This window comes from Acomys russatus, chromosome 15, assembly GCF_903995435.1.
Source record: "Acomys russatus chromosome 15, mAcoRus1.1, whole genome shotgun sequence".
Taxonomy (NCBI): Eukaryota; Metazoa; Chordata; class Mammalia; order Rodentia; family Muridae; genus Acomys; species Acomys russatus.
Window position 1 is genome coordinate 15,024,832 of NC_067151.1, and position 23,587 is coordinate 15,048,418.

Genomic DNA, 23,587 nt, shown 5'->3' on the forward strand with positions numbered 1-23,587 from the left:
TTCTATGTTCCTTCTTACCAGCTATCCACACCCGTTAGCGAGGTCAAGCTACTTCCAGGGTAGTTTTCACTGAATGCTTAGCAGTTAGCTTCCCACAGAAAGCTTTCCTCCTTAACCTTTCCAATTTAGTTCCGCAGGACAGGATCTCAGCAATAACCCCCAGAAACTGAGGTGCAGGCTGGACTCTCACAGAGAAATCTCAAACTTTCCCCAGTATTAGCCCGCCTCAGCCACTTCCTGAGTCAAGTGTGAAGCAATTACATGCATGCCTTTGACAATTTCAATACATATATATTTCACCAACTCTGAGACTTTCATACAATTTATTTTGATCATATTCATACCCCCAAATGAAAGCCTTTGACAATTTAATGGTAACAATACGGGGATCTCTGGGGACAGACCTCTGGTCACATACATTCTCCTGGTGTAGACGCGTGAGGGGCGGGGCCATGGCGGGCTAAGGTGGGGTGCAGGGCCTGGGGGCGGGGCCACGGTGGGGCGCAGGACCTGGGGGCGGGGCCACGGCGGACTAAGGCGGGACGCAGGGTCTGGGGCGGGGCCATGGCGGACTAAGGCGGGACGCAGGACCTGGGGGCGGGGCCATGGCGGGCGGGGGCGGGGCGGCGCTGTGGGGGCGGCGGTGCTGCGGGTGACAACGGTCAGAGATGAAGGTAGCCGCGGCGCAGCGGGGAGCTCAGCTGCGCCGGGCGCGGTTGGCAGCCAGGCCGCGCCTGTAGGACGTCGGGGGCCGAGGTGGCAGGATGGGGATCCGACTCCGGTAGTGAGGCGGCGGCGGCGGCGGCTGTGAGCGGAACTTAACCCCGCGGGGCTCGCCTGCTCCGGTCAGACTCGGCGTCCTTCCCAACCTGCTGCCGCCCGGCCCCGCGTCTGGCGGGCCACGACGGCGACGGCGGGGGCATGTGGCGCTGGGTCCGGCAGCAGCTGGTACGTGCATGCGTGAGGGCCGGGCGGCGCGGGCTAGGCCGCGGCTGGGCGCGCGGCTCTCCCTCGGCCCGGGCTCCGCACCGCGCGGGGCTGCCCTGCTGCTTGCGGCCGCGGCGGGTCGCGGGCGGCGCGGGGCCCGGGACGACCGAGGCAGCGGCGCCGGGCGCGGGTCCAGGCGACTCTCGGGGACTCGGAGCTAGGCTCGTGCGGGCTCCGGAGGAGCCCCGGGTCGTCGTTGGCCTCCTGGCGGAAGCCCGCCCTGGGCCTAGGAGGAAGGAGCACCGGAAGGTCCTCACCGCACAGCGGTGCAACTTGTCGGTGCATCTGTCACCCCCTCCTCAGGGCGGTTAGAACGCTCAGGTTTGGAACCAGTGTCTAACTTTTGAACATGACTGGGTCGTCAGCGGAAGGAAAAGGAAAGCCTTAGGGTGACTTAAGTGTCTAAAAGCATCACCTTTCTCAGAAATTATTCACAGAAGAAAATCTCTCCCGCCTCTTGGTACCTGCAGCTCAGAAAAAATACACCGCCGAGGCGACAGTTACACTTGGGACAGACATCACTTCAGTTCTAGGAACGCTAACCTTTATACTGTTTAATTTCTAAATCCTATCAGTTGCAGTGGTTTTGTTTACGAGGTTCCAAGGCAGTGAAAAATCTTAGCGAAGCGGAAACTTACTGTTTTGAGACCAAAATAATCATACTTCTTTTTCCCTGCGGTAGAACAGCTTTTCAGGTAAAACCTAAAAAGCATGTATTTAAGTCAGCCTCCTGTTTATTTTACAGTAGGCACCATTCTTAAATAAAGAAGTCTTATAAATAAAACCCGAACTGCCTGCCACTCCCTCATACACATGGTGGGTCTTTATTTTTAGCTAACTGTTGCAAATTGAAGTGTTTCAGCTTTATTGGGAATCCAAGCTAATGATGTCATGTAATCCACACTATTAGACTGCTTTGGCTTCCTTGCGGTAAGGCGGTACAGTAAGGAAGTTAATTAATACAAATCTTATCGGCTTTTGATTTCCTAGAGTCCGTGTGAAGACTTTATCTAACACCATTTATGTAATGTTTTGTGTGTCAGGCAGGTCATTTTTAAGTCTGTTTTTTCCCCTCAAGCATTTCCCAGTATGTTAAGACAGTGTCTCAGGGTAAGATACTTTTTTTAAAGCTTGAATAATATCCTATCTTAGGATCACTCCTATTTTCCAGATAGAAATCGGGTAGTGCTGGTAGATGTCCACACCTGAAAGGGAAGTAGCAGAAGCTTGTGGTCATTTATATATATATAAATCACCTGGACTGACTAACACGTTGAACAAGCTGCCTTGCGTAAAGGATGCCTGACGCTGGTTTTACTTTTAAGATAAGCAGGTCTTTAAGACCTGTGCCAAAGCAGGGCTTTGTATTGCTGACAAAGTTTGTGTAATCGCCTGAGTGTGTACAGAGTAATGAAAGTATATTTATTGCACGGTCTCAGAGGAAGCAGCTGTTCTGGTTGCTACACAGAGAATTCAGCTCAGAAAATCCAGCTTAGACTGTCTAATATGTGCTCCCTAGTCAGAGTCACCTGCATTAGGTTAATTGTAAAACTGATAAAAGGAAAATTTGGATAAATTACAAGGACAGGTTGCTTTGGAGTTACAGAACACTTTATATGAATCTTGGCTCTCAGCTAATACTTTCACCAAAAGTACTTTGTTTTTTATTTTATTTTTTTATCACGTGTGTGTGTGTGTGTCTGTCTGTGTAAGTGTCTAAGGAAGTGACAACCTGTGGGAGTCAGTTCAAACTGAGGTCCTCAGGCCTGGTGGTAATCTCATTTGCCTCCAGAGATATCTCACTTACCTTGCTGTCATTCTATTACAGAGACAATTCTATGCTTTACTGATTTATTTGCAATAAAAATGATTTCTTATCTCTATATTTTACTGCCTGACATGATGAAAAATCATGTCAAAAACTGATATTTTCCTTTTATGAGAATAGTGAAAACATGAAGAAAATCTTTTTCTTTCTTTCTTTTTTTTTTTTTTTGTCTTTCATACATAACATTCAAGTTATTTTCTGCTAAAAGTTATTATGTTTTTTGGGTGTATTTTGTATCCCTTTTGAGTAATGTGCTCTATTAACTAATAATTATATCATTAACAGCATCTCAATTATAACTGCATAGGACCACTAGGTACCATTATTATTATTATTATTATTATTATTATTATTATTATTATTATTGTCTTGCCAGAGCTGGCAGTCAAAATGACAGCTTTACACATGCTAAAATTTATGTTCAGAGAAGAGTATTTTTAATAGCATCTTTATTTGTACAGTGCTAACTTAAGCTTTTTAAGCAAAAGCCCTTGTAACAAATATATTTAGATGATATATAAGTTTTTTTACGGAACAACATAATACCATGTTTTCATAGAACATACTGTGGGTGGGTATATGCTAACCCTGTTGTCTCATATGAAGGTGACGAGGGTTTTACTCATGACTGGTCTCAGGCAGCACCCTCTGTTGGCCGTAGAGTTAGTAGTGAGTATGCTTTCTGAATAGATAAGGGAATAATGTTATTTCTGTGTTTCACAATATAGTAATAAAACTTAAGTCTGAACAGCCCAGAAGAATGTAGAAAATTAACTACACACAAGCACAACCTAGCAGGAAGGTGTTACTTTAGCTGGTGGCACAGGCCTGTAAGTCAAGCATCTGGGAATTGGAGGAAAGAGGTTCCTGATCTGGAGGTAGGATGCAGTGCTGTTCTTAAACTGTTCATAAATATATTTTTAGATTGGTGCTGGTGATTGTGTAAGGAGGCTGAAGACTGTCTCCTGATTCACTGAGAAAATTGACACGCTCTTAGCCAAAACTCCCTGACTTTTACTATCAGATGCATCACGTGCTCACTCCTTCCCTTCTTTCTGCTGTCGCAGAAGGAGAAGCCCTCCTCCCCAGGCTGAGCTGTGGTATTGGTACTGTTCTTTCATCATCTTCCTTACACCCCATCAGTTACCGTGAGAACTTGCCCTTCCTCTTTTCCTGTAACCTGTAAACACAGTTAAGCTTCCCTCTGTTATCTTAATTTGCCCTGAACTGTGCCTAACTGCCAACTGTTCTTTAATTTAATAACATTAAAAAGGTTTATCCTGCATCAGTTCTGTCTAATATGCTTGAAATGAGGCTGGCTCAGGTTGAATTTTTTAAAAATATAAAACATATAGACTTTCAAAACAGAAGAAAAGCGTGACATTTAAGTTACATCTTTCTGTAATGGTAAGATGGCATAGCAGGAAAAGATACTTAAATTTCTATGAATTTATATTTATCTAAAATTCAATTAAATTTAAATTTATATGATATTAAAAATAAGCTTTGGTTTTTATGAAGCACATTAAGTCTAGATGTCTATATTCTTTTAATTTTTTGTTGCGAAGGGTTTTTTTTTTTTTTTAATCTGCATTGGTGTTTTTTCTGAATTTATGTATGTCTGTGTGAGGTTGTCAAGTCCCCTGGAACTGGAATTACTGATAGTAGTGAGTTGGGAATTGAACCTGGTCCTCTCTGGAAGAACAGCCGGTGCTCTTAACCTCTAAGCCATCTCTCTAGCCCCGCCCCGCCCCTTTTTAAAATGTATCACAGGCTGGTCTTAACTCATGATCTTCATGCTCATTTTCCTGAGTGTTGGCATTATGGAAATGTATTCTAAAATATGAGGTTTTTCTTTTGGTCAAGATATAGTGTTAGATGTGTCTAGGTATTCCCAAGAGCTCAGGGACCTTGCTTCAGGGTGTGGTGTAAGGCTTTTTCCAGAGTGAGGTCAGCGTAGCAGGTGTCACATCACTGAAAGCAAACTTATTTCCCTCCCTGGCAGCCATTAAATGCCAGCAGTTCTTCAGCTAGGAGTGTGAATTTATGTTAGGTCACCTCCTCCACACTGAGAGTGTGTTTTCTCTAGCTTGATCTTATGTATATTGTCACAGTGGCTGTATGTGTATCTGTCCTGCTGAGTCTAGGAAAGTTGCTTTGAAGTCATCCACCACCTGTGCCTCTTAAAATCTTTCTGACCTCTTCTACTTAGATCCTTGAGCCTTGAAGAGAATGGTTTTGTGTTGATAGCCAATCAGGACTGAGCACTCTAAAGTCCCTTCTCCACGTGTTGACCAGTTGTAGGTCTCTGTGCCAATTGCCATATAATGCAAGAAGAAGCTTCTCTGATGAGGGTCGGGCAGGGTAGTGATCCAAGCATATGGCAATAAGTCATTAAGAGTCATTTATTGGCATGTCCGTTTATCTAGGTCAATAGTAGGTTTTTCCCTAGGGCCATTATCTGTGTAGCCGCAGGTTCTTGGCCTCATTAACAGTGTCACATGCCTCATGGGGAATACCTTAAAGCTGATCGAGGCTGTTACTCCCATAATGTTGATGCTTCCGTTGCGCCAGTGGGCGCATCTCACCAAGCAGGTTGTGACTGGTGTTAATAGTGCTATCAGTGTTGATAGTGGGTGGAGTGTGCCGCACTACAAACTCTAGCCAGTAGAGATGGAGGGACCACTGAGTGCCAGCTGGATACCTGTATGTTCTGTAACTCAGGTGTCTGGCGATCTCGGTAGTAGGGTGTTCTGTCAGTGCTGGGGGGTAATCAGTGGCATTGGCACTAGCCTGTAATTGAGGAGGGGGTTTTGGATCCTATTGGCAAACAGCTCGGAAAGAGGTAGCCATCCCTGGTACTGGGAGCATCATTTAGTAGTGCGTAGTACTTAGCTGGGATATTGTGCTCTCACTAGGGAATAACTCCACAGTAGCCGGCCTCTGTGACTGACTTTTCACAAGGCCGTTAGTGTTAGTTTTCCCTCCTCAGATTCCCTCCTCTACCCTGTCCTTCTGTCCTCAGACCATTTAGTCTTTCCAGTACCATTTCCCCCTCTCTCCCTATATAGCATTATATTCTTTTTGTTTTTTTCTTTGAAAGACCCCTCTCCAGTGTCTCCTTACTAGTTACCTGTCTGGATATTTCCAATGAAATGCATATATCTAAAGCTTAAAAGCTAGCATCAACACCTGAGACAAATGCAGTGTTTATATTTCTGGCTTTCTGTTACCTCACACAGGATGACTGCTTTCAACTCCTTACATTTACTTGCCAATATTCATAATTTTGTTGTCTTAACAGCTGAATAATGCCCTATTATATATCAGTTGGTGGACATCTATGCTGCTTCTATTTCTTGACCCTTGTGAACAGAGCACCAATAGATAACCAAGTATCTCTGTCGTAAGAACTGTAGTCTTTTGGTTATAGGTCTAAGAATGGTGTAGCTGGATCCTGTGGTAGACCTAGTTCCAACATTTTGAGGAACTTCCATGCTGATTTCCATAGTGTATACCAATTTGCATTCCTACCAACGGTGAACAGATGTTTCACTTTCCTGGCGTCCTTGCTAGCATTTGCTTTGTTTGTTTGTTTCTTTCTTTCTTTCTATTCTTTGAGACAGGTGGCTCTGGCCAGCTTGCTGTATAGACTAAGCTAGCCTGCAACTCCGGAGATCCACTTGCCTAGGCTTCTGCCTCCTAAGTACTGGCATTAAAGGCATGTACTATTTGGAGAATTCTCTTAAGTTCCATGTTCCATTTTTAAATTGGGGTGTTTAGGTTTTGGTTTTTGTTTTTAAGTCTCTGTATATTCCCAGTACCAACTCTCTGTTAGATGTTTAACTGCTGCCTCCTCGCTTAGGATATCCTTTGTTGTACAGAAGCATTTTAATTTCATGAAGTCTCATTTGTCACCTCTTGGTCTTAGTGTCTGTGCTATTGGGGTTCTCCTCAGAGTGCACTTTCCTGTGTCTATACGTTCAAGCAGATTCCCATATTCTTCTCTGTCATACTTGGGATGTCAAGGTCTTGTGTTCGCATGCAGGTGAGTTTGTGTAGGACGAGAGATATGGCTCTAACTTCATCCTTCTACCGTCATCCATTCTGCTTGACCCCAAACATTTCTTGAAGTTGTTCTTTTTTTTCTCCAGTGTATATCTTGACCTCTTTGTCAAAAATAATCTCTCCAAACTACTGTACCCAAGGATCAGGGACCATTGCAGAAGAGGGTATGGAAATGCTGTAAAAGCCAGAGGAACAGAACCTTTCAGTGAGATGTGTCTCCTAGAAATGTCTGAAGGTACACTCAGGAAGTCTCACCAACATGGCTGCCTAACCTTGAGCCGAACAAATATTACAGAAATAGATGTGTTAACGTGGAAGGGGATGCTCACAAGGACTGAGCCCTAGACAAAGAACTAAGGCAACTAAGGAATGCTGATAATACGAGAGATAGTGTTCATGTGTGAAGAACACACCAGCTGACTGTTGTCCAGTACCAAATGGTCAGCCTGAAAACATATGCCTACAAGTAACATGATACAGGCTGAGCAGGTTGTATTTATGTACTTAGGAGCGCGTGCGCACACACACACACACACACACACACACACACACACACACATACACACACATACACACACACACATACACACACACACATACACACACACACGCACACACACACACACACATACACACATACACACACACACACACACACACACACACCCCACCACTACCACCACCACCACCACCACCACCACCAACAACAACAACAACAACTTAGGAAAAAAGGTCATGAATTTTATGGTAACTTGCCAGATTGTCTATGGACAAACCCCGTGTTTTTAAGACATTGATAAATTATTTTCTTTATGTGATAAACAAAAACACTTCAGAAGTGCTATTAGATGCAACTGATTTTAACAAATTCTATTAGCTTTATTTCAGCTGGTTACATGTTTTATTCATAGTCTTCCCTGAATCATTGCCTTTTTGTTTTTAAAAATGGCCTATTTTGAGCCTCTGTATAGGTACATTCCTGTTTTTGTAAAAAGGAAAACTTTAAACTGCCACAAACAAAAAAATAATGGCAATCAGAAGTATGTTTTGTTTTAGTGTGAGTCACCATTACTGTATTTGTTTATTATAAAGGTAGACATTTAGCATTCGATGCAGTTTTCAATAAGAAGGAATTAAAATTTCAAAAAATAATGAATGAGGGTACATGGGAAAGTTTAGAAGGAGGAATGGAAATGATATGATTAAATCATGCTCTCAAACATAATTTAAAAATCAGGTATCCATACATAGAGACTTATGACCAGATCTTCACTTCTATTCAGTTACTCAGTGCTTCTCTTTTTATGCTGGTACAAGGCTGTTTTAGTACTTTAGCTCTAGTATAAGTTAAAATCAGGAATGGCGATACCTCCACCAATTTTTTATTGTTCAGCATTATTTTTAGCAATCCTAGCTTTTTATTTCCATGTGAAGTGTAAGATTCTTTAATTAATTAATTAGTTAATTAATTAAATTGGTTTTTTGAGATAGCGTTTCTCTCTGTGTGTAGCCCTAGCTGTCCTGAAACTCACTTTGTAGACCTAGTTCAAGGCTGGCCTTGAATTCAGAGGTCCTGTACCTCTGCTTCCTGAGTGCTGGGATTAAAGGTATGCGTTAGCACTGCCCAGCAAGATTGTTTTTTCAATCTCTGTGAAAATTTGTGTTTGAATTTTTACAGGAATTGCATTGAATCTATAGATTGCTTTTGGTAGGATGGTCATTTTCACAGCATTAACCCTTCTGATCCATGAGCATGGGAAATCTACTGACACCTTCAATTTCTCTTTTCGGTGTTTTAAGATTTTTATTTTACAAGTCTTTTACTTTTCGATTTAAATTTATTCCCGAATATTTATCTGTGTGTTTGATGCTACGGTGTGTGGTATTGTTTCCCTTTTTTCCTCCCTCAGTGTGTTTGCTGTTTGTACATAGGAAGTTACTGATTTTTGTCCCCACTCTACTTTTGATTCTGCCTTCTTGCGATTCATATGGTCCAGGCATGCTTAACACAACAGAGTCTTTGTCCTTGCTGTTCCTTTTCTTGGAATATTTTCCCCTAGGTGTCTGCTGGATCTTTTTCATCTTTCCGGTCTTTGTTTAAATATTACTTTATGCGGTGGTTTGAATGCCTCTGTCATGGTGTCCCTTCACAGCAATAGAAAAGTACCTCTAACTGAGACACCTTACGGAATAGAAAAGCCTTTTATAGCCCTTAAGTATAAAATATAAAACCACCCAACCAAACAGAAACAGCAACAATCATCCACTGTGCCTTCTGCACCCCTTTTCCTGCTTTGTTCCTCTCAGTGTTGTAACATTCAACACATTCTGCATCCTGCTTACCCCACGAGGACTGGCAGTTTAGTCCTCCACCTAGCAAAACCATTTCTCAGTTCTTCATCCCCTTTTAGGTAAAGTCATTTTCCAATTGTTAATTCCTTCTAACAGTTTTCTGAATATTTGTATTGTATCATGCTGATAGTATTTGGGACTGCTCAGGTGGTTTCCTCTGAGTCTTTTTCTCTAATAGATATTTGAACTGCTGCTAAGGTATATTATTATTATTGCTTAAAACAGAAAACAAGGTGATGTATATAACTTTTTAAAATTGAAATATCTAGAATTGAAATTGCTAGGTGCTGGGATAGGCATACTGTGACTGCTAACCAGTTACCTATAAGCATTCTCCTGATTGCTAGTAAGCAATGCTAATACCTTTTTTATTCATATGGATAAATTTCCCGTTTTTCTACTGAGTAATGTAGTAGTTACTTGTTGCTGTGATAAAATCCTTAACCAAAGCAACATAAGGAAGGGTTTATTTTGGCTTACTGTTCATGGGTAGTTTATGTCTATCATGGTAGAGAAATTATAGTGACAGGAGCTTGAGGCAGCTAGTCACGCCTACATTTAGGAAGCAGAACAATGCATACTGGTGATCAGCTCTCTTTCTGCTTTTTAGTCAGGCTAGGACAACGGTTTATGAGTGATGCTGACCCACGTGCAGGATGGCCTTCTTACATCATTTAATCTAATCTAGACAGGCCTTTGTAGGCATGTCCAGAGGTTTATTATCATTGTAATTCTAAATCCCATCAAATTGACAAAGACTAACATCAGGGACCTGGAGAAATAGCCATTAAGATTGCTGGCTGTTGATGCAGAGGACCAGAATTTGGTCATCAGCACCCACGCTGGGTGGTTTACAACCACTTATAGCTCCATCTTCGGAGCGAATTGAACTCCTCTGCCCTTCCCAGGCACATGCACTCATGTGCATATAACCCTAAGCCACCGGGACTTAAATTAATAAAAATCTTACAGATGATTATTGTTATAACTAGTTGCTCTTCTCTTTGTTACTTCTGTAGCATGGATGTCATTTCTTTGTTATATGTGCTGTAAGTATCACCTTCCGTTCTTTGCCTGTATTTAATTTTGTTGACATTTTTTCCATACAGAAAATTTAAGTTTCTTTTTAGAAAATTTGATTTCTGCTTTCTGTTACTTAACAGTTTCTTTCCTCTATTAAAATCAGAGTTGCTTTAGTATGTTTTCTTCAATTTGTCTTAAGATGTAGTTTTTTAGTATTCAAGTTCAATATCCTGGAATTGATTTTTGTATATAGAATAAGGGAGTTTGTGTTTTCCCATTAGAAAGTTATTTGCTTCACCTCTCAGTTTGTTGGATGAGCCATTTTTATGTCTAAGATATGTGTTTGCCTTCTCTGTTATGAATGAAATTCTTAATTTCCCTCTATGTTCTCTTTTTTTCCTATTTGACTTATCTGTTAGTGTACCAATAATGCATTGTCTTTGTTTTAGTATTTGCATGATATGTTGGCATTTGTAAGACAGAATCTTTCCACATATCTTGGTTTCTTTTTTTTTTCCAGAATTGCATTGGACCTTTGCTCTTCCATTTTTGACATATAAGCAGGTTTGGTTTTCATTATCTGAGAAAAAATAAAGGATTTTGATTGACTTTGTATTGGAATTTATTTTATAATTACTTAATTAGTTTTATGTGAGAGAAAGTGTGTGGGGAAATGTGTGTGCAGTGGTCAGAGGACAGTTTTCAGGAGTTGAGTCTTACCTTTTTCCACCTTGTTGCTTCTGTGATTATACTTTGTGTTCCAGACTAGCTTTACGTGTACTGGTATTAAAGATTGCACCACTGCATTTGCTTTTTTTATAGGGGTTTCCAGGATGAAACTTGGGTGGTTAGGTTTGAATGACTAACACCTTTAACCTATTGAGCTATCTTCCTAGTCGTGAGTTTCTTTTATTTATATTCTTTGCATTAAAGACTTAACAGCTGGTCTGCAAGATGGCTCAGCAGGTAGGCCTCTGCTGCTGAGCCTGACAGCCTGAGTTATGTCTCGGGCATCTTCATGGTAGAAGGAAAGAACCAGTTTTCAAAAGTGGTCCTCTGACCTCTACATGCACACCATGGCATACTGACCCCCTACCCCATGGGAGCACACAGAATAAAGCTAAAATTAATTTCAAAATCTTTATTAAAGATTTGTAGCTATAGACTGTATATTCACTTTTTTCTAGCCATGTCTGTAGTTATTTGAGTATACTTGTGTTCTAAATCAACAGTAACATAGGAATGTTGTGTGGGCTAAATTTTTATTAGACATAAACCTAAAGAGTAAGCTTAACTATAGCATTAATTGTGTAAGATATTGTGAATCTGCTTCTAAAATTCCTAAAGCATTTCACAGTTAGATTTTACATTCCCACTAAAATAGGAGCATTTACGTGTCTTTAGACCTTTCCCAACACTGCTTTCTATTTTTTGTATTATAGTTGTTCCAGTGGGTTGAAATGTGATTACCATCATGCATCTATTGTTTGTTTTTGGTGAAGTGGCTATTTGCCATCTAATTACCTTGTTTGTTTTACTGCAGTGTCTTAAGGATTCTTTATGTACTCTGAATGCAAGATTCTTATTAGATAATGTGGTTTACAAATACTTTCTCCTATAATGTGGGTTGTAGTTCTTTGTTTTCTTTTAGAGCCCAGTGTTTTTTGTATTGCATGCTTGTTTGTGTCCTCAACAGTCATCTTGCCTTATAAGATCAGTCGTGGAGTGATGCTGGGGTTAATTGAGGATCTTGCTGAGGCACATGCTCTGCCACTGAACTACTTACTCGACTTATTTAGCCCCCATCTTCCAAATGAATTTACTTTTGATATCCTTTAGAGTTTTGTTTGTTTGTTTGTTTGTTTTACTGTGCATTGATGTTCTGCTCGAGTGTATGGAGGGGTATCAAATCATCTGGGATTGAAGTTATAGACAGATGTGAGCTGCCATGTCAGTGCTGGGAATTGAACCCAGGTCCTCTGGAAGAGCAGCCAGTGCTCTTAACCAGTGAGCCCTCTCTCCAGCCCCTATCATTACTTTCTTGATATTTCTTTTCATGTTAGTTTTAAGACTATCTTTGATGCTTTGTATTTTTAGTGTGATTATAATATTTTTCATGCTGCTTTTCTTCCTCTGCATTTTTCTTTCAATCTGAAGATTGCTATTATTATAGTTAGGAAATTTCAACCATCTTTAAATGCTGCTTCTTGGCCTTTAATTCCCTCATTCTAGAGTTACTGGTGAACATGATGTTGACTCTCTTCGTATGTTTGCTATATTAGTGCTCTTGTTGTTCTGTTGCTTATATTACTTCTAGTTTTTATTTTAAAAATCGCTTTATTATAATGGCCTTAGCCCCCCACAACACAGACACCCTAAAAGCAACACTAACCCCCCCCTTCCAAACCCTGTACAGCTAATTAAGGTGGCTACTCAAGCCCTGCCACAAATTAGATATCTATATCACCCCTCCCTTCAATGCTCAGGAACCATCAGAAAAGAGGGATTGGAAATCCTGTGATAACCAGTCTGGGAGGACTGCAGTGAGACAGGATCTTCTGCATATGATGAGACCCCACATTCACTAACCCACAGAGGCAGTGGTGCCTCACAAGTCGAGCACAAGGTCAAACCATCCAACATTCCAGGCTAGAATTGGGAAGGGCTCCATGGGCCCCTCCCACTAAGGAGCTAGGAACAGCTGATGTCTTCTGCTGGGGCATCAGTTTTGTTTAAAGGTATGAGCATTAGTAGGTTGAGCATGCTCCTCAACATGACCCACAACCATAGCGTGTGGCAGCACAATAGGTAGATTATTTTTTAGTTGTTTGTCAGTAGCATCCAGAGAAGCAACTGGTTATTATGCAGAGAATAAAAGGCTGTGTGTGGAGTGCTCAGCTCTAAATGGGACCTGTATGTCACGCCTCTTCCTCTGAAGGCTCACTGTAGGAAGGGGAATAGAAAGATTGTAAAGCCAGTGGTAGCAGATATCTGCCGCAGAACAGTATTTCCTGACTTCACAGCATCATTGCATCATGAACTCAGAGTGGCTGTGACTGCATACACAAAAACTGCACAAGATCAAGCCAGGGATAAATGCCAGCATGAGTCAAGCGGAGAGGGGGGCTCATGAAGGTCTGTCCATAGCTAAGGAGCTGTTTGCATCTGATGGCTGCTGATGTGGGAGACTCGGTTTTCTTCAGAGATACAGGCCCTGAGAGGCTAAGCATGCTGCAGGAGGAGGCTCCTCACACATGCCCAACCTTCATCATTAAGTGGTCTCAGTGAATTTAAATAACAGCAGCAACAAACGTCACCGCTGGAAAGACTGTTCAGCATTAGCTATGCTTCGACAGAGGCCCTGGCTTTAATTTCCAGCATCCCCTTGGGTGGCTCAAAATTGCCTGTCCCTCCAGTTCCAGGATCTGCTGTCCTCTTCTCACACTCATGGGCATTTGTGCAGGCATGATGGACGTCCAGACAAGCAGCTACACATGCACATAACATTTTTAGTCTTTTTAAAAGGGCACATGAATTTAGGGGGCAGGGGAGCTGAGAGAGATCGGTGAAGAACTGGAGAGGAGAAGGATGGGTAGATTTGATCAAAATATTTGATTAAACTATTTGATCAAAATATTCATGTATGAAAATCTTAATAAAAAAGAAATAAGGAAATTTCTAGGAAACTAGCAGTGTGAGATGGGGTAATAGTTGGGTAAAGGGATAGTTCCTGTCTCTGTTACCTCTCACTCCTTTCCTATTTTGTCGTTTAAAAGTAAGCAGTAGACTAAGAAGGAATGCGCAAGGTGGCAGGAAACTTGTCAGTGGCAATCCTTTTTCTCTCAAAAAAGGAGAGTAATTATCAGAATTCTGTAGTTAGCCAGCCATGCCTGTTTTCAAGAGTTAGCTTGAGACATTTTAAGGTTAGGGCTTGTTTGTTTCTTAATATATAATTTCTGTTTGATATTACATATTATAAGACACAATACCTGTAAGTTGATTTTAAACAACATAGCGAATTTTTTGCAAGTTTTAATTTTCATTTTAATCTTTGGGAGCCCCAAACTTATTTTGGGTTTTTGTTTGTTTGTTTGTTTGTTTGTTTTAGATATTTGTGATACTAAAATAGAAATCTAAAATGACAAAAGACACATTTCTTGTTTACTTTAATCAAACCTTTATTATATCTGAAATGAAGCTAGACTATACTTTTAAAACTCTTTATTCAGAAGAATATGCTTGATAATATTCTATAAAAAAAGACACACATACCCAATGACGTAATGCTATTTCAGTAAGAATTTTTCTCACTTGAAATTTGTTGTCTATCTAGAATTAGTCAGCTTGGCTTGGTTTAAATGATCCCAGTTTTGTTGGCAGCATCTAGAGTATTATAGTCAGGAGCCTGGCTACTTGAGGGTTGCGGAGCTGCTATAAAGCCTGATATATGGAGCGCTTATTAGCCTTGCTGTCCACAGTGATGGCAGTGTGTTGTCTTGTAATGTGCCGTGGCTGGCTCGGGATGCTGGTGTGTTTCTCCTGGGACAGTTCTTTGAAGGGAGCTTCAGTATTAGGCCCAGAAGGTGGGTGGTGCACACTTTTCTCCTATTCTTCCAATCTTTTGGCTTTTGAGATGGAGTCTTCTTGTATAGCCAAAGCTGACCTGCCTTGAACTTACCTTCCAGCCTTGGCCTCCAGAAAGCTGGGACTCTAGAAGAGTACCATGCCAAGCTCTGGATGCCTTTCAGTGCTGCTCCTTGGTTTGGATTTCAAGCCTCCCCTGCCCCCCTCACCCCTGAGCTTTTTTGTTTGTTTGTTTTGTTTTTGTTTGTTTTTTGTTCTGAGGAGAGTCAGGAACTTTTTTCTTTGCTTTCAATGCCAGCTTCCATGCTGGAGAGTGAATCTAGGGCTTTGCTAGTGTCTACCACAAGTGTCTACTGCTGAGCTACATCTCCTATCCTAAAGGCCTCACTTTTTTAAAATGTAATTTTATTTAAAGTAAAGATACTATCTTCTCATTTTGTTATTTCAGCAGTTTCAAGTATATTTCTTGGCATATAGTCTGTGCTCATTGTATTTATAAAATGACGGTTGCAAGTAAAATTATAGGATTTAACAGCTAGCATTCTAAGTGATTGGTTATTTTAGAATGGTCAAATAATTTAAAAATTTAAATTTGTCACAGTGCTTAGCACAATACAAAACACAGTTTTTCAGTAAGCACATGCCACCTGTTGATGTCCTAAGGTTTGACTCTGAAGAGTCTTCATGTGTAGTGGATAGGAGCAAGCCTTACTGCTCAGCACACCACTGACGACTTCTTTCCTGACTTCTGCACCCCCCAAGTCTTGCTTCCCTTGGCACTCCACTACACTTTTTATGTTCAGAAAGTTCCAGTAGTGGGAGTGACTTGATAGTGAGAGACAGGGCTGGAGAGATGGCTCAGAGATTAAGAGCACCGTCTGTTCTTCCAAAGGTCCTGAGTTCAATTCCCAGCAACAACAAAGTATCTCACAAGGAGATCTGGTGTCCTCTTCTGGCAGAATACTGTATAGATAGAGGCAGGAAAGTCTGTAATCTTGTCATTTTATGTTGAACTTTAAATATGAAAGAATGAGTTTCTGAGCCAGATAAGAAAGACACCATCCTACTCTATGGATCGATCAATCTCTCTCTCTCTCTCTCTCTCTCTCTCTCTCTCTCTCTCTCTCTCTCTCTCTCTTATACTTTTATTATTTAAAATAATTTTAAAGTATATTTTGATCATATTCTTCCTGTCCCCCAAGTCCTTCTAGATCAGTGGTTCTCAACCTTCCTAATGCTGTGACCCTTTAATACAAATATAGTTCCTCATATTGTGATGACCCCAGGCATAAAATGATTTTCGTTGTTACTTCGTAATTGTAATTTTGCTACTGTTATACATTGTAATGTAAATATCAAATGTTTTCCGGCCATCTTAGGCGACCTCTGTGAAATGGTTGTTTGACCTCCAAAGGGGTTGGGACCCACATGTCCAGAACCACTGTTGTAGATTTTTTTTCTCTCTCCACACTCAACTTTGAATTCTTCATTGCAAAATTTAAAGGGAGTCAATGCACTAGTTACGCTCCAATGTTAAAGTCTTCTTTCCCAATTAGTGGAACTGTTTGGGAAAGATTAGGAGGTGTGGCCTTGGAAGAGGAGGCATGTGATTTGAGGCTGGCTTTCTCTGCCTCCAAATTGTAGAACAGGATGTAAGCTCTCAGCTTTTTCTGCCGCTGTGCTTTTGCTCTGCCATCATGGGGTCTAAGCCTCTAGAACTGTAAGCTCTAAATTAAGCACTTTGTTTTATAAGTTGCCTTCCTTGGTCAAGCCTTTTTATCACAACTATGGAAGTGTAACTAAACATTGTGCTAGGATTATTGTTACTGCTGTACCTGAAGAGATGTTGTCCTAATTTGTTTTCTATTGCTGTGGTAAACACCATGACCAGAAGCAACTTGGAGAGGAAAGGGTTTATTTCATCTTACAGTATAGTCCATCGGTCATGAAGGGAAGTCATGGCAGGAAACTGGAGACAGGAACTGAGTCAGAGACCATCGAGGAACAGTACTTACCTGGCTTACTTCCTGTGGCTTGCACTCTAACTCTCTCACCTCTGCTGCATCAGTCATTTATCAAGAAAATGGCTCTCAGACTTACCTATAGGTCACTCTGATGGAAGTATTTTTCTTAGTTGAGTTTCCCTCCTCCCAGATAGTTCTAGCTTGTGCCAAGTCAACAAAATGCCAACCAGCACAGATGGTCTTCTGAGTTTGAAGACACGGGACATGTTCCTCCAGGAAAATTATCAACATATTTCTATCTACAGTTCAGGAAGTCTTACCTGTTTACAAAAATAAAGGATGGTAAAAATCTGTGACATGAATCCTAGTCTTTTGTGAACAAAACTTTTGAAACTAATTGATCTTGAATAGGGGAGGTTACAGATAAGCGTAAAACTTTGCTATCAGGCATGGTATTCACATTAGTTAGACACATTTCTCTCATTAAGAATCTAGCACAGGAGAAAGCAAGGCGCTCACAGGAATGAGAGCAGAGAAGGCAGTAAAGGAAACTGCTAAAGCTCTCATATCTGATTGTTCCCTCGTAGCATATTTGAGAGTGTGAACTATTTTTTAATTATTCAAGGTATAACTTAGTTATTTTATCTCTAAAGGTAGTATACCTGTTCACTTGTGAAGAAAAGCATTGGTGGCTTAATGGTCTGAATAACTGAATGGATTATTCAGTCAGTGTGGAGTTTAAGGTCAATAATGTGTATAATCGATCAATATATAAAGCCAATAGTAAAATATAACAACTAGCCTGTCGACTAATATTCTTCTTTTCTGTTGTTTGGTCTTAGGGTTTTGACCCACCACATCAAAGTGATACAAGAACTATTTACATAGCCAACAGATTTCCTCAGAATGGCCTTTACACTCCTCAGAAATTTATAGATAACCGGATCGTTTCATCTAAGGTAAGAATAAACAATTTTATTATGAGACTGGAGATGTAGAGCTGGGAATGTATTTGAGGCTCATTTGGTAGAATGCTTACCTGTCTGTCACACACAAAACCTGAGTTACGTTCTCAGTACTAGATAAACCGAACATTGTGATGCCCTGTGATCCCAGCACTCTTGGATTCAAGATCAGCGTTAGCTACATAGCAAGATTGAGGCCACCATGGGGTATATGATACAATGCCTTGTCTCAAACAAACAAAGAAAAGGTAGATTTGTAACATGTGACTTACTGAACGTGTGTACGTGTATACTTACACTTTTAAAAAGTCAAGAAACTGAAGGCTGGTAGATATATCTCACCAACATCATGTATGAGAGAAAAGCGGCGGTTAGTTGCTACCAGGTAACCGTTGTCTGCAGCCATGACTGTACTGTGATGACCATCTGCCAAAGCGGCATCTTCTCATGTCATTTAACCTTTGCAGCAGCCTGTGTGAAGTAACCAGTAAGTCTTGTGTACAAAATGGTATACGTATATTATCACGGTTCTTTAATTTCAGTGCTTGGAAATTGAATAATTTTTCTCAAAATTGTAAGTGGCTTGATTAGAGTTTGAACTTTGTTCTTTGTGGTTTAAAATCTCCTTGTCCAATTATCTAGCATCTCATATAAACACTTTAATGTAAAGTATTACTTTGTTCATATTTACTTCTTTTTTTTCCTTTGCCTCTTGAAGATGTCTTATTTGTTAAAGCAGAGGATTATAGAGCAATGCTGTCTAACTAATTTTTTTTTCATGATAGATGTGAGTTGCAATGTTCAGTAAGATACCTAGTAGCACATAAGACTATTGAGGCCTTGGAAATATGGCTGGTACTACTGAAGAACTGAACATTTAAAAATTATTTTTAATTTAAGTGTCAGAGCCATATGTAAGTAGTAACCCCCTTATTGAGCAGTGCACTTACTGAGGATGTGAATCAGAGACTGAGGGTAAGGTTCTTATGTAGACCCTGGCACTTGCGTACAGAGTACCACAAGAATCACCTTTGGATGCTCTTTCCCCTGCCTTCCAGAGACACCAATGCTTCCCTCTCTTACTGATTTCATCTTTCCTAAGATGTCCTCTTTTCTTTCTGCCATCACATTATTTGTCCCAATTCTGATCTTTTAAAATAGTTTTAAAGTCTAATTTTTATATTTAAAATAATTTTTTCATCTCTCCCATTCCATTCCTTTCACCAATTTCTCTCATGTCCTACCCTCAACCTTCACTCCCTCTCAAATTTACAGCCTCTTTTCTTTGTTGTTTTTACATACATGTATAAGTACAACTTGTCAAGTCCATTTAATGTTGCTTGTATGTTTATAAGTTCAGGGCTGACCCCTGGGGAAGACTAATACTGCTGCCCGTAGCTTTCCTTAGTTACCTGCCTTTGTCTAGGTAGAAGGCCCACTGAGATTTCCTCCTTCCATGGTAGCGTGTCTATTGGTTTTTTCCTTGTTTTGGTCTTTTTTAGGCACCAATACTGTTGAGCTATCATGAGTCACTCTTCCCTGCCACAATCTCACAGCTGATTTCCTGGTTCTTTGGCTCTTACAGACTTCGATATTTCTTGAGTCTGAGGCGTAAGCACTGTGTTGTAGATATATCCACAGGGACTGGCAACCCCACAAGCGGTTCTCTGTATTTTGACCAGCTGAGGCTTTCTGTAGTGATCTCTGCCTACTGTGATGGATAAGAACTACACTTGTTTGTGGATACAAAGAAAAGAATTTAGGACACCCTTAGGATTTATGCTGGTTTAGTAGTGGTGGTATTGGGATCTGCTCGAAGATCCATGACCTCTCTAGCCCTGGGTAGCTGGCTAGGTTCCAGTACCAGACATGATTTCCCTCCTCTTGAGTAGGCGTTCCGTTCAATTAGAGAGTTGGTCACTGCCAATAAGAATGCCACTGATAGAGAATCAGCGCTGATAAAGATGCACCTTTAGCAATGTCTCGCCGTGCTAGTTATTGATGTGGTTCACAGGTGCACGGCTGAGTGGGACAACTGGTTGCTCCCTCTAGTGGCAGCCAGCTTAGCACCTTCCAGCACTGGAAGCTAATCTTCAAAGAGGAGGCTTTCAAATCAGGTAATCAGGTCCTCTGAGTCCTATTAAGCTCTTAATATTTAATAATCTCATCTGTAGGACTTCACAGGTTAACATAAAACATTTCAGCTGATGCTGGAAACTGAGAGTCCTGTAAAATGTTGCGATTAAGTAAGTTTATGCAGAAGTTTAAGTGTAATTTTACTTGAGTTTCAGAAATGTGGGTGTTTAAGCACCTCTTTAAAACATTTTAGCCTAAGTAAAAGTTTCCTTATGTGACTTTCCTATTTCATTGTATCTCAGTTGTTCTCAGACCTTGTAACTGTATTGCTGGCAGTCTCATAGCTCACAGAGAACTCTTTTCCCATTGAACCTTTGCTAGATTGTATGCTTCCACCGGGGCGTTTAAAAAGTAAAAACTGAAGGATAGCAGGCTACCAAGAAGAGACTTGATACCCTATGACCGTATACAGGAGGAGGAGGTCCCTCTCAGCCACAGTCATGGGGAGGGGAGGAAGGGGAGAATGGGAGGGAGGGAGGAATGGGAGGATAGAAGGGATGGGATAACAATTGAGATGTAATATGAATAAATTAATAAAATATATTTTTAAAAAAGTAAAAACTGAGGAGGGTATAGATTTTCTCTTCTAAACTCATTCATCTTAACCAATATTTTATAATAATTCAGGTAACTTTAAAGTTCAACAAATTATTTTTTAAGTATTTTCATATTTAATAGTATGTCCTGTTGGCTGTATTGTTTAACAATTAGACTTCATTATACAACCCAGCTATCCTATACAGGAGGGAAAAAAGGTTGAAGGGAAACAAGAATAAACCTTCCAGGTATCAGTTCCATGGGACAAATCCCTATCCTCTCCCCAGTAGAAGCAGTCTGCACCCCTGTAGTCTGAACCTGGAACCTGCAGCCTTCTCCTCTGCCTCTCTGCCTACTTCTCTCTCTAGGTCTCTCTGGTTCCCACTTCCCATTGATGTGATTAGAAACACAATAGCCCAGCTGGAGTCCCTGGTCTGTTTCCTGAATTCTGGACCCAGGATGGCTCCTCCCAGGGTGGCTCCTCCCAGGATGGCTCCTCCCAGGGTGGCTCCTCCCAGGATGGCTCCTCCCAGGGTGGCTCCTTCCAGTCTATCACAATGTCCATCTCAGTGGGGTATCCGGGGTGTTTCCAAGGGGCAAAGCCCAGCAAGATTGCTTTCACCTGGGACAAAGCCTGCCATCCTTCCACAATGTCCCTTCCTCTTCTATGGTAGTATAAGCCCAGAATTTTGACTTATTTGATCTGCTAGTGTTTGTATTGTAGAAAACATGAATATTTTGTCACTAGTAAGCTGCTTTGTATATAAAAATTTTATCCTCAGTTTCCCCCTTTTAAAGGAACTTTATGAGCTAGCCAAAGGAAACCTCTTCTTTTTTTTTTTTTGGTTTTTCGAGACAGGGTTTCTCTGTGTAGCCCTGGCTGTCCTAGACTCACTTTGTAGACCATGCTGGCCTTGAACTCACAGCGGTCCACCTGCCTCTGCCTCCTGAGTGCTGGGATTAAAGGCGTGTGCCACCAGGCCCGGCTTGAAACCTCTTCTTTTAAAATGGATTTTTATGGGACTGGAGGGATGGCTCTGAGGTTAAGAGCACGCTTGTGCAGAGGACTCAGCTTCAGTATCCAGCATCCACATGACAGCTCTCAACGGTCCGTAACTCCACTTCTAGGGGATCTGATGCCTTCTGTACGCCACAGGTACCAGACACACATGTGGTGCACACATATCTATACATAAAGCACTCTACACATACATTTTAAAGGACTTATTATTAACTATCTGCGTGCATCTCTGTGTGAGTAGAGGCACCTGAGTGCAGGCTCCTTTGGAGGCCAGAGGCTTCAGAGGCTCTTAGAGCTGGAGTTACATTACAGGCAGTTGTGAGGATTGAACTTGAGGCCTCTGAAGAGCAATATGCACACTTCTTCTTTTTTTTCTTTTAATTTCACAAGCCATCTTTTATTAATTCAATATATGTTCATAAACTCTAGACAGTATTTTAACATATACAGCCTCTCAAAAAGAAATATTCCCCTAACAAGAACAGAGATAACTTTAGGATTGTCAGTGGTTTCATAGCACAGTGCACAGAAATGTGCAGGTATCCTGGGGAACAAGGGGTCTCACTCTTGAGCGAGTCACTGAACGACACTCTGAGAGTCCTCCACCAGCTCCTGAAATCGCTCTTCCGGTTACTCATGTTGCACACTTACTTCTGTCTGCTTCATCTGATTTGCCAGCTCTTCTGGTCTCAGGTATTTCCTCATCTTGGCAAAATCTCTCTGCTCTTTTTGTTTGTTTGTTTAAAAAGGCCAATTAGTCTTCTTTTCATATCCAATGTAGCTTCTATAGTGTTCACCATCATTCATGTCAGTTACCAGCAGTCGAAGAATTTTATAAACCTGTCTAGCATGTTGCTTACTATTTTGAACTTCTGCTAAGCTTATATCGCCATATCGTCACTGAGTCCTGGCATTAACCTTTCCCAGGAGAAACAGGGCAAATCTTGACAGAGCATCAAGTACCAAGTGTCAGCTTCACATAGCTTTTGGGTGGATCTTGCGCTGTGATATGAAGAACTGAAGGAGATACAATGTAGTATCTATGAGCTGTTTCAAGAAGCTGAGCACCATGGCCCTGACCTTGAAATGGACTCAGTATCCACATGTGACCTACACCTGGCAGGTTTTGTCTGGGTGCACATAGTAGCTATAGTGTGTCAGGTAACTTGTGGTCACCAAGGCCATAGCTCCATCCTTACTATCCTTCTCAAATACTAGAAAGTAGTGCCAGCCTTCAACATCCATGTCAGTAAGGCTAGCGGTTTCAATAAACCACATCAAACATGTCTGAAGCCTGTCATGATATTCTCAGAAGCCTCTATATGTCATGTCAGCCATGGATATCTGAAAAGTAAAGTTGTCTCCTCCTGTTGGACTAGGACCTGAGTATGTTTGCAGGGGGCGGGTGGGGGTGGGGTTCCAAATGGCTTGAAATCGGATTACTTTTCTAGCAAAGAAAGAAAATCATTTATGTTTGTCCAAAGCCCAGGTGGAATGATTTGTCTGATTTTGCCTTCAACATCGTCTGCCTCCACACAGTCAAAGTTCTCATCAACTTTAGATGCATATTCAACACGGAACATTGTTGACAGGTTACAACAGTATAGTACAGCAGGGTCTTCACACCCTTGTAGCCAAAAGCAGTTTCATCATCCCCAAAGAGCTGATGGGTATATTCAGGAAAGAAAACTAATGTCATTCTCAAGATCTTCAGGAAATTGAACTAGTTTCCATTCAAATGCTGTGTTGGTGTTAAATTTGTACTCAGCCAGTTTCTTCTCCACCGCACTCTCATATTAGACCAGAAAAATTTCCATTGCACCAAATCCCGCCATTTCCGAGTTGCGAGCACCCAAGACTGAGGCAGCATGCACACTCTTTCCATTCTCTTCAAAGCAAATATCTTGAAACCATTTACTTTCTGCCAATTTATGTAATTCTTTAATTTTAATTCTATTGAATTCTATTCTTAGTATAACCTACCTGCGTGTTTGTAGACATAGGGCATTGCCAACTTAATCCTTAGGAAGTTTCGTGTGTCCGATAGGTGATGAGGAAATGTCTGTGGAGACGCTCTGGTTTATGCTGGCTTAGTAAAGTGGTGGTGTTTGATCCATGGCTC

The 23,587-nt window shown here is 41.2% G+C and overlaps 1 protein-coding gene and 1 pseudogene across 1 annotated transcript in view; one reads left to right on the plus strand and one right to left on the minus strand.

Annotated features, from left to right (window-relative positions):
• Positions 1-908: 908 nt before the first annotated feature.
• Positions 909-23,587, plus strand: part of Atp11b (ATPase phospholipid transporting 11B (putative)) — a 104,794-nt gene continuing 82,115 nt past the window's right edge. The window contains exons 1-2 of the mRNA XM_051157062.1: positions 909-948; positions 17,649-17,765. Coding sequence (XP_051013019.1) covers positions 922-948; positions 17,649-17,765 — 144 coding nt within the window. The 5' untranslated portion in view covers positions 909-921. The remainder of the gene's footprint in view (positions 949-17,648; positions 17,766-23,587) is intronic.
• On the minus strand, positions 22,027-23,300 carry LOC127199169 (histone acetyltransferase type B catalytic subunit-like; annotated as a pseudogene).